The sequence below is a fragment of the Colius striatus genome, chromosome Z (assembly GCF_028858725.1).
Source record: "Colius striatus isolate bColStr4 chromosome Z, bColStr4.1.hap1, whole genome shotgun sequence".
NCBI lineage: Eukaryota > Metazoa > Chordata > Aves > Coliiformes > Coliidae > Colius > Colius striatus.
In genome coordinates, this window is record NC_084790.1 from 11,084,189 (window position 1) to 11,096,235 (window position 12,047).

At 40.2% G+C, this 12,047-nt stretch overlaps 1 protein-coding gene across 3 annotated transcripts in view; it reads left to right on the forward strand.

The window, feature by feature from the left end:
* The window catches only part of TMEM161B (transmembrane protein 161B), a 51,592-nt gene that overhangs the window by 13,451 nt on the left and 26,094 nt on the right, over positions 1 to 12,047 (forward strand). For all 3 annotated transcript variants that reach the window (XM_062018545.1, XM_062018544.1, XM_062018547.1), the window contains 2 exons: positions 6,504 to 6,584; positions 11,218 to 11,315. In XM_062018545.1, the coding sequence (XP_061874529.1) occupies positions 6,504 to 6,584; positions 11,218 to 11,315 (179 nt within the window). The remainder of the gene's footprint in view (positions 1 to 6,503; positions 6,585 to 11,217; positions 11,316 to 12,047) is intronic.

Consider the following 12,047-nt stretch of genomic DNA (forward strand, 5'->3'; position numbering starts at 1 on the left):
TAAGGAGTAGAAATCTATGCTCCAGAAATAAAAACAAGTCAGAAGCTTCACTGCAACAAGAGTCTGAATTTTAGTGGTGGAAATGAAAAAAAGGTTTCCCCTTAGTTTAGCTGACAAATTATGTTCTATGTTAACCCGTTTTCCTTAGTGCTTTTTTTTTGCCAACAATTGTTTTCTGTGATGGACCTGTGTGGATGGGATGGTGGAGGGTTTTATACTGTTAAGCAGTGGAGATTTCCCTTGACAGTACACTTCAAGTAGTCTTTGGTTTCCCAAACTGGTTTTGAACTGTCTTTCTTCCAAAGGATTGAGGAGCTTTTCTAAACAAGAAAAATTTCTGGCCTGTCTGGTAATGTGCTTATCCTCCCTCCCCTTGCCAAATGGGACGGAGGATAAGCACGTTACCAGACAAGCCAGAAATTCTGAAGTTTCCTTTTGATTTCAATATGCCTATATGTGTATATTCCAAGTCCATTAAAGGAAACATAGACAGAATTGAAAAGAATTGTTAGAATAGACATAATTATTTGTTTACAGAATGAACAGCTGTCATTGACTGTTGAAAAACTATTTACTTGATTTGTAAAGAAATACAAACTTTTTCAATCAGTGCTATTTTTAGAGCTTGAACAGAACTAAAATATTAATATTTATTGAAGTCAATGAATTGGCAGCCTAAGTATCTGTGTATGCCCTGGCATTTTTAACTACTGAAACATTCTCTACCAGAATGTTGCTTTTGAATTGTTCAGCTATGTTCCATTTTTAAGCCACTTCAGGAAGACAGGAGAAAACAGATGTTTTGTTGTGCATTCAGTAATGACCTTCCTTCAGATTAACTGGGGTGTATCTGTGCTGCTGTTGCTAACCTGAAAATGTCAAAGCTACAGAGTAATCAGTTGTGAGATCTCAGTTTTAAATATATATAAGCTAAACCAGATACAAACTACTTATTTCTAGCTCTACCTTTATGAAAATGTTTGTTCAGATATGTTGTTTTTGTATAGATATCTTGTTTTGTGTGTAGATCTTACTAGTTAAAGAAATTCCCAAACTCCTGAATCCTATTAGTTGTAATAATGAATCACTTCTTGCAATGTAATTCTATAGTGTAATTACTAGCAAATTGTAGTTTAATGTTAGATTGGTGTTAGTAAGTTACACAGAACAAGAGCTTTTTCAGTTCTACAGTAATAGATCCTATTTTATCCTGATTTTATCCTGATTTTATCGGCGGTACACAAAGCGGAGGCAAGGCTCGTTTATTCGCAGCTGTGCGGCCAGTTGAGGTAATCTGGGGGTTCCTGGAGTATGGGGAGTGGAGGAAAAGCGAGGAAAGCCTCCAGGACCAGGCAGCTCTTGTGGGGGGGACGTTCTTACCAGGAGGCGGAGCTGCAGCAACCGCGGGGGGGGGGGGGGGGGGGGGGATTTAAACATTCCCCAGGGAGAACAAGCGACCAAGAGCATGGCAAACAGGGCCAGCAAACAGGAAGTGATGCAGCACCCAGGTGTGGAGTGGCAGTTTGCGCAGTTAATGCAGGCAGGGCGAGCAGGGGGGACGGGCAGGGAACAACCCCACGGCCTGTTTACAGAAACAGAAGTCAGAGATGTGCCCCAGCTTCAGCTTCAACCTAGCAAAATCGTGAACACTCGCCTGAGGATTAAAGCCAAGGCTCAGATGAACAAAACCCAGGTGAAGGTCAGTGCATCCACCCAGACAGAGCCGGTTAGTAGAGAAGCTTCGGTCCAGGTGGATTGCAAGGAGTGTTTAGACTGCTTAAGGAACTATGCTTCTGAGGCAACAATGTGTCATAGGTGCCCTCAAGTTCAGGAACTGCAGCGTCTGTTGAAAGAGCTGCAGGAAACTGTGAGTAGGCTCTGTAGTATTAGAGGGGCAGAAGTGGACAAAGATGGAGGCTTCCACAATCAGGTGCAAGCCTCCAGTGAATCCAATAAGTGATGGACCCTGGTTACAAAAAAAAAGACAAAGACTTGTCTTCAAAGCCCTCCTTCCAGAGTGCCCACTACAAATAAATATGAGGCACTGGTGACAAGGGAGCAAGTTCCAAAAGGGGAAAACCCACCAAACAACCCATCAGCTATACCCCCCTGCAATGGGTAATGGACATTGTAGGAAGAGGCGAGAGGGGCTTATTGTGAGTGACTCGCTGCTAAGGGGCACTTAGAGACCCATCTGTGGAGCAGGTAGGGACTCAAGAAAGGTGTACTGTCTGTCTGGAGCCAAGATCAGGGATGTGGCTGAGAGAGTGCCACAGCTCATCAGGGATGCAGGCTACTACCCCTTACTTTTGTTTCATGTAGGTATGAGTGATGTATGGGTTATGTATTGTTCAGGAAAGTCAGACTGACAAGGCGTGGAGGTGGAGTTGCTCTCTATGTGAGGGAGCAATTAAGGTGTACTGAACTGTGTCTGAGTGAGGGTGAGGAGCAGGTAGAATGCTTATGGGTAAAAATTAATGAGCAGGGCCAGGCAGGTTATATTGTTGTAGGAGTTTGCTACAGACCACCTGATCAGGAGGAGGATGTGGATGAGGCCTTCTATGAACAGCTGAGAGCTGTCTCACGATCACAGTCCCTAGTCATCATGGGGGACTTCAACCACCCTGATATTTGCTGGGATAGCCACACAGCCAAGCACACGCAGTCAAGGAGATTCCTACAGATTGTTGACGACAACTTCCTGTCGCAGATGATCGAGGAACCAAGAAGGAGGGGTGTGCTGCTTCACCTGGTATTGACGAATAAGGAGGGCCTGTTAGGGATGATGGTTGGAGGCAACCTTGGCTGCAGTGACCATGAGATAGTAGAGTTCAAGATCCTGCATGGAAGGGACAGAACACAAATCAGGACCGTGACCCTGGATTACAGGTGAGCTGGCTTTGGCCTCTTCAAAGATCTACTTGGATGGATCTCTGGGATGTGATTCTAGAAGACAGAAGTGCCAATGAGAGCTGGTCAGTCTTCAAGCACCACTTCCTTCAAGCCCAGCATCAGTGTGTCCCAATGTGCAAGAAAGGAGGAAAAGGAGGTAGGAGACCTCCATGGATGAGCAAGGATCTGCTGGGACAACTCGGTCTTCAACTCCAGTCTTCAAGAAGGACAGGAAGGACGACCCAGGAAACTACAGGCCAATCAGCCTCATCTCTGTCTCTGGAAAAGTGGTGAAACAGCTCATCCTGAATGTTATCACTGAACATATGAAGGATAAGATGGGTATCAGGGGGATTCAACATGGCTTCACCAAGGGGAAATCCTTTTTGACCAACCTGATAGTTCATAACCTATGAGTGCATAACCAGCTGGCTAGATGAGGGGAGAGCAGCGGATGTCATCTACCTTGACTTCAGCAAGGCTTTTGACACTGTCTCCCATAACATCCTCATCAGAAAGCTCAAGCAATGTGGCTTGGATGAGTGGTCAATGAAGTGGATCGAGAGCTGGCTGAATGACAGAGCCCAGAGGGTGGTGATCAATGGCACAGAATCGAGCTGGAGGCCTGTGGCCAGTGGAGTTCCACAGGGATCAGTTCTGCGGCCAGTCTTGTTCAGCATCTTCATCAATGACCTGGATGAGGGGACAGAGTGTACCCTCAGCAGGTTTGCTGATGACACCAAGTTAGGAGGACTGGCTGATTCACCAGAAGGCTGTGCTGCCATTCAGCGGGATCTCAACCAGTTTGAGAGTTGGGCAACAAGAACAAGTGCAGAGTCCTGCATCTGGGAAGGAACAACCCTGTGCACCAGTACAGGCTGGGGGTTGAACTGCTGAAGAGCAGCTCTGCAGAGAGAGACCTGGGAGTCCTGATTGATAATAAGCTAAATATGAGCCAGCACTGTGCCATCATGGCCAAGAAGGCCAATGGCATCCTAGGATGCATCAAGAAGAGTGTGGCCAGCAGGTCATGGGAGGTTCTTCTCCCTCTCTACTCTGCCCTGGTGAGGCCTCATCTGGAGTCCTGTGTCCAGTTCGGGGCTCCTCAGCTCAACAGGGACAGGGAACTGCTGAAGAGAATCCAGCACAGGGCCACCAAGATGATCAGGGGACTAGAACTTCTTTCGTACGAGGAAAGGCTGTGGGACCTGGGGCTGTTTAGTCTGGAGAAGAGGAGATTGAGGGGTGATCTTATTAACATTTATAAATATCTAGAGGGTGGGTGTCAGGAGGTTGGAACATCCCTTTTTCTATAGTAGTTAGTAACAGGACAAGGGGTAATGGGATAAAGCTGGAACACAAAAAGTTCCACTTAAATATAAGAAAAAAACTATTTCACTGTGAGGGTGACAAAGCAGTGGCACAGGCTGCCCAGAGGGGTTGTAGAGTCTCCTTCCTTGGAGATCTTTAAGACCCGCCTGGACATGTTCCTATGCAACCTGATCTAGGTGAACCTGCTTCTGCAAGAGGATTGGACTGGATGATCGGGTTGGACTGAATGATCTCTAAAGGTCACTTCCAACCCTACCAATCTATGATTTATCTACAGGGAAAGATTGTGAAAACACAGGTGATTTTCATCATTACAGAACTGCTTGTGGTACTCTCAGGATGCCAAGTTCATATCTAGGAGATGGTGAATGACAAAGCAGAAGACTATTTCTCTGCTTTCCCTGAATTTCATTAGGTTGTGTGAAAGATATGAAGATGTTGAACTTTCCAATATAGTTTATCTTCTTGGATGAAAAGGTAGATGCTCTTGTTTCTGTATGATTATCAGTCTTAACAAAGTCTCTTTTGCCATAAAATTTGTAAGCAACAGTTTTTCAGCAAGTTTTTCAGCAGGGACCACACATTATAAAAATAAACTAATGAAAAAAATTGCGTGTTTACGCAAAATACCACAAAAGAAAAAGCAGGCAAAATTTAGCCCATCTCTTGCTCCCACAAAATGCGTGGTTCATACAAAGTCCGTATTAGTTGTCAGTGTTAGTTTTTGAACTGGCAGAGAATTCCTGCAAGAGAAATTTCCTGTATCAAATGGTTTGTATCTCTGTGTTATTAGCAGGTACTGAAGTTCTTTTCATCTGAGGAAATCACAGCATTAGCTGATTGATCAGCTGTGTCAGTTACTGACACAGGACTGTGGAAGTTCCTATTAACCAGATTATATTCTTTGTGATATTACTGGCTTGAACTCTTATTTATCCATTACACCAGTTTTTCAGTTATGTTAAGCTCATGTCCCTGAGGTCTGTGCAACTGCCTGTTTGATGGTTCATTATTCCAGCAATTAAACTGCTGAAACTGGAGGCTTTTCCTGAAATATGTTTTATTTTTGTTTCACCATTTTCTTCATTCCCACTTCTACTAAACATTATTTGTACAGGCTAGTTTAGTGTGGTGTCAAGGACAAAGGAGCTTTGTCACCATGTTCAGTGTTACATACATTTCATCAAAATTGTAAATGTTCTTTCTTTGTCCAGTGTTTCTTGCAGCATATGTGAACAGGCTGCCCAGGGGACTTGTGGAGTCTCCTTCTCTGGAGGTCTTCAGAACCCACCTGGACATGTTCCTGTGCAACCTGATCTAGGTGGATCTGATTCAGCAGAGGGGCTGAACTAAATGATCTCTCATAGTCCCTTCCAACCCCTAGCATTCTATGCTTCTATGTGCATACAAGAAGTGACCATGCCATCATAAGGAAGATGATGTATATACTGTTATATATCATTATACTTATAGGTAATATATAATATTGGTTGTTCTGTGGTCTTACATTTAGGACTGTCTGCATTTAGCGTGAGTCTTGTAGCAGTGGACCTCTCTTAGAAGTCGCTGTGTAGACCGTTCCACGAAGAGTGACAAAATCTTTTCTATTTGCACAAAAGGCCTTATTCAGCAAATATAAAGATGGCTGTACCAGACTTCCACTTGGGGACAGGAAATCTTTTCGGAACAAAGCTGGAAGTCAAGTGTTATCAAGTGGCTTGTGGTTGGTTGAATTTCCTGTTCCATATTTTCCTTACTGTCTTTCTGAAATTGGCTGTAACACAATCCCTGTTTTGACAATATAGATTTGAATGGTCCTACTTGATGAGGTCTTAGCGTGAGAAGTACCAATGCTTGCAGATTCATTATCCAACTCTTTCCTTACTAACCCATATCACCAAGTAGTGGCCTTCTACTCCAGAAAAGTACTTCCACTTACATTTCACAAGTCTTTTAATACTGGGGCACCTTGGCCTCATCACAGTGACATCCAAATATCAATTCAACCTTGTTTGTGGTATGTGACAATAACTTGAAAATTTGATGTTTTGAGAAGTGAAGAACTTTCACTTGATGACAATGTAGAAAAGTTTTCTTATTATGAATAAACATGTCACATGCTGAAGACCACTGAAGTTTAACTGTGGTTGTTCAGTTCAGGCAGAATTTCAAATTACCAGTGTCTTAATATACATATAGGTAATGTTTGATACAATTTTTTTTAAACCCCACTTTACATTCCTAATGTGGATATTGTTTTACTTGAACATTTTCTTTAGTTTACGGTGGTATCAGCATCCTTCTGAAGAAGAACTACGGATCCTCGCAGGGAAACAAAAAGGAAAGAGCAAAAAAGATAGGTAAATATTTGTGTTAAACTTTTTTTTTTCTTTCTCTTTTCCTCTTTTTATTTTTTTCCCCACATGATCCGTGTAATAACTTTGCCACCCAACTGTTGTCTTTGTGTGAGTTAAAAATTGTTAGTTGCATGTGACTGCCTTGCTTGCATTAATTGTTGCAGCTCTCTACTGAAATGGATAAAATTATCTGTGAAATTACTAATTTAGGTGCAAGGAGATTTTTATTGAATATGTTCATTTAGATGAAAACTGGGGAGAGCAAATCTTCTGTAAGGTTGAAGCTCTTCAGCTTCATGAGAAGAAAGGTTTGAGTTTATCAGTTCAACATAAGATGACCATGAGCTGCTACTCTTACACAACTGTGAAAAAGGTAACTGTGCTCCTGGAATATATTAGGTGAGGTATTTCTAGTAGAAGAGATCAGGAAGTACTAATCTTCTTGCAAAAGACACCAGTGTAAAGCTTCATCTGGATTACTGTAAACAGTTCCGATCACTCATGTTCAAGAAAAATGAATTTGTACTTGAACATGTGAACAGAGGGCTTCTAGGACCATCCAGGAAACAGAAAGTCTGTCTTACAAGAAAAGACTAAAAGAGCTTGGCAAAAAGATAACCGAGAGGGGTGATTTAGCTGTCTGTCAGCTTAAGATAGAAACAGATTTCTAATGTTCAGGCATGAAGTTGTGGAACAGCCTTATCAGAAGTACAGCTGTGGTGAAAACCAATACATCTTGAGGTGGTGGAGCTGGCTATGTAGATGCAAGATTTCTCAAATGGCTTTGTTTAAAACAAACCAACCAAGCCCTCTGACTTTTTGGTCAAATAGGAGGTTTCCTTCAGTCCTTTTTTGTTCATTGCAATATAACTCTCTTATAATTCTTGACACTTGTGGTAATCCACAACCTACGCACATAGAATCTGTTCATTGTAATGTGATTTTTTTTTTTTCTTTCATTATTCTTCAGCTATATGGTTAGCAAATTTATTTGCCACACCTTGGTAAAGAATTATTTCTTAAATATTTAATAACTTTAATTTTACATGTTTTTTGCAATATTCTTTCACATTCAGAAACTCATTTTGTCTAACAGCTCTGTAACAAGTTGAGGCAAAATGCGAATAGCATTACAATTTATCACTGTCCATTTAACCAGTGATACTTACTCATATGTAAAATAACTTTAATTACACAAGTCCACCCATAGGAGCGTTAAGCAGAAACCCACAATCTCATTGCCAAATAATAATTGTACATTGGTCTTTATTGTCTTTCCTCAGCCTTGCCAGTCTTTTGCCATCCAAAACATGTGTGTTCTCACTTTCACCAGAGCAATTATATGCTGTCAGCTGGATGGAAGCATGACATGTCAGTGTGTTCTGATACGTTATATTTTATAATCTTCAGAAGATGTACTGCGAAATTTAGTGGAAACGAGTATCATAAGTCAACTATATATAAAATCGTTTTTCAGTTACTGAACTTCTGTATCTAATGGTTCAAGTGTGATACTTATGTTTTCATCAAATCTGCACAGTCAAATTTTTTTGGTGTGAGGTATTATAAAATTGGTATAATTATCTAACTCTATTAACATATAACCAAGGCAATACAACTGTAGTAGTTGTAGGTAGTGCTTTGTACTTGGGTAAATGTTAGTCACAGAGAAACCGGGATGGTAATGTGGAGGCTTAAGTGATGCTCTCTTTGCTTTGCTGTTGTAACAACAGAATGAATAACACACCTAGTTTTTAGTTAATAAATATAACTCTGTGTCCTCTAAAGATGCAGCAGTTTTTAAAGGAGAACCATAGTTTAGAGTAGAAATTGTTCCTCTTGACCTGGTTTGGATGTACCATTTTAGGTTGCACAGAATGTAATCCAGTCCTCCTTTGAGCCCAGGAGATGTGAAACATAGTGTAGGAGAAATGAGGAGAGGACACATCTACTTTATTTTCCCCATGTGTTTTTAAGATAAAGGATTTACTTTGTGAAGCCTATAGTGTTGCAGGATGTAGTACCTGTTCCTTACTTAAATTACTAGTCCACTTGAACTAATTAAAAGACAAATGGGGACAGGAGATCCAAGGAACTTACTTGAAAATGAGGTAGAGAACCAGCTATAGTGTGTACTTGTAGTCCATTTTATTCCATGTGTATTACACTTCAGTGTATTATGCTATAGGCTATAAAGGCACGTGAATATTCAACAGATTTTCAGAACTGTTTATGTTATATTAAATTGTTAGACTAGTGAAAAGTCCCATAGATACTATTAATTACTTTGAATTAAAGTTTTCAATGATCTGGGTATGCTCTGACTATCTTTTGGATTATGGGTCTCCAGAGATAATTAAAGTTTAGGAACACCAAATTTTGTCAAGCTGAAATGGTTTATGTTATCAAAATGCTCATCTCACTCAAAGTGATGGTACTCTTGGGTGTATGCAGTAGGAGAACATCAGAGCACAACTGGAAGCAAGGGAGCACATAGAAGCTTGCAGTTTACTCAGGTAATGGGACAGTATTTGAGACTTCTTGTTTAGACTTGAATATCTGAATTTTTGGAGTAATGCTTTAGATTCTTATCAGTTTTAAGTTTGTCCTTTAAGTTTCTTGTACTTTAGATGATACTAAGAATTAATATAACCTGAAGATGTTATTAATTAAAGCTTTCTCCTTGTGTTATCTCCCAGATCAGCTGAGAGGACAGAATTCCTTAAAAATAAGTTCATGACTGGTTGATTAAATTACTTTTTAATGCCTATGTCCCAATAACTTGTCTTTTTATGGAAAAGCCCCCTTTCCTCTCCTAATTTCAGAGATACTGTTCTAAATTGTGACAGTTTACTGTTTCCTTCTAGTCATTTTGGAGTTTTTTTGGTTGGTTGTTTTTTTTAGCCTGAAAAAAACCATTTTCTTATCTGCTTTATTGTTAGAGTTTAACCCCGGCTATATCACAATATTTTTAGTCCTATCTGTCTCTCCCAAGAAAGCACGATTAATTATTCTCAAGATGTGCTGAATCTCTAGGATTGATAGTAATACTACAGTACGCGCTTTTTTTCATACTTACATAAGCAAAGTATTAATTGAAACAAGTCTATAGTATTTCTATTAATACCCTTGTAGCTTAGAAAACTATCTTAAAAACTGTCTTTACTTGATGACTAGTAGGATAGGTCTTTGATGGCTCTAGGTTAGTACAGCTTGTGTGATGTACTTGCTAAGCACCGTGTTGTGGCAAAAAGGCCTAACGTTTTTTTGGAAATAGGTTTTCTATTGTGTAACTTATCAACTATATTCTGAGATAAATTACTTCTTGTTCTTTCCAGTGAGTTAACGCTGCCAAGTCTGTCTGTTTTTTTACTTATTTTCAACCCAAAGACTTCAACGCTCCCATCCTTCAGCATCCTGATGTAGACAACAATGAAAAAAAATCTTTTTAGCTTTGATTTCCTTCAGGTTATCTGTAAGGCAAGGTGAATATCTTGTGCTCTGTGGCTACATTCATAGAATTGCAGAATGGTAGGGGTTGGAAGGGACCTCTAGCGATCACCTAGTCCAACTCCTCTGCTAAAGTACATCAACATAGATCAGGTCACACAGGAGAGTGTTCAGATGGGTTTTAAAAACCTCCAGAGAGGAACTCCACAACCTCTCTGGACAGCCTGTACCAGTGTTCTGCCACTCTTACAGTAAAGAAGTTTTTGCTTGAGTTTAAGTAGAACTTTTTGTGTTCTAGCTTATGTCCATTATCCCTAGTCCTGACACCAGAGATAGCAGAAAAAAGTGCTGCCCCATCTTCTTGACATGCACCTTTTAAATACTTGTAAAATGTTAAAAAGATTCGCTGTTAGTTTTCTCTTCTTGAGGCTGAACAGCCCCAGATCCCAGGGCCTTTTGACATGGGAGACATGTTCCAGTCAACTCATCATCTTAATGGCCTTGCACTGGACTCACTCCATAAGTTCCTTATGTCTCTTGAGCTGAAGAGCCCAGAACTGGACACAGTACTCACCAGGGCAGAGTAGAGAGGGAGGAGGACCTCCCTTGACCTGCTGACTACACTCTTCTTGATGCATCCCAAAATGCCTTTGACCTTCTTGGCTATGAAGGCACATTACTGGCTCATGTTCAGTTGGTTGTCCACCAGAACTCCCACGTCCCTCCCCGCAGAGAAGATCATGTCATATCATATCATATCATATCATATCATATCATATCATATCATATCATATCATATCATATCATATCTCATATCACTAAGCTTTTGAGAATATTGGAGCTTTCCCGACCACACTGTAACTCCGTGAACAGAGAAAATTGATGCACTGAAGTAAATACTGGGCACTGGATCTTGCCCTTAATTATATGCACAGGATGCAGCATACAGAAGACATTTAAACCCATCATGGTACTCTGTCAGAATATTGCAAAATAAAGCTAGTAATAAACATGCCTCATTGGTTCTCAAGATTTTAACTTGAATTAATGCTTTTAGCTAACCAGATTAAAATGTTTGCATTTGGAAAAAAGTGGTTTCTGCTTTCCTTAAATTTGAAATGCCATCACGTTGAAAGTTTATTTTGTTGTATTTATGTATGTATTATATTTTTACTTATTTTTACAGGAAATATAATGGTAATATTGAGAACAAACCCCTGACCATTCCAAAAGACATTGATCTTCACCTGGAAACAAAGTCTGTGACTGAAAGAGACACTATTGGTAAGAATAAACAAAAGCATACAATAACACAGTATTTAATATATATCCTGAGTCTTTCTATCACGTGTTTATTTGCAATGAACGCTGGAGTATCTTTTTTTGTACACAATGAATGAAGTAAAATTGATAGTAAAGTTAAATAAGTAGGCTTTAGAGTTCTTTAAACTAATTCTTTACAGAATTAGGGCTAAGTCTCTTTTGCTGTTCCATGGATGACACCTGAGTGTTAAGAAAAATTATGAGTAAGTGAAATCCAGCATAAAGCACATCTATTGTATCAGGCATCCATAGCAATATAAGACAGTGGTGAAGGGATCATCATAGACTATTTGAAATAGAGATCATAACTTTGTACAAGAAAATGACAGTTGGCAGATGTTGAAACATACACTTTCTGCTGATCTTAAATAGAAAATGTGCTGTAGTTGAAACTTACACTTGTGAGAGCTTGGTCTTTGTAAGACACCCAGCCTGGATGCAACACAGTATGATCAACCAAATTTTTACAGTGGCATTTACAGAGAGATATCTCCCATTGTCATGATATTGGCCAGCCAGCAATGAAGCACCACAACAATCTCTTGCTCGGTATCCCCCATCCACCCCTACTCTCGTTAGGATGGCAGAGGTCCCAGCAAAGTGGAAGGAAAAAAGATAATCAAGCATGTTGTGGATTGAGACAAGGGCAGGGAGGGCTCACTGCCAATTACAGATCCAGGCAAAACAGACTCC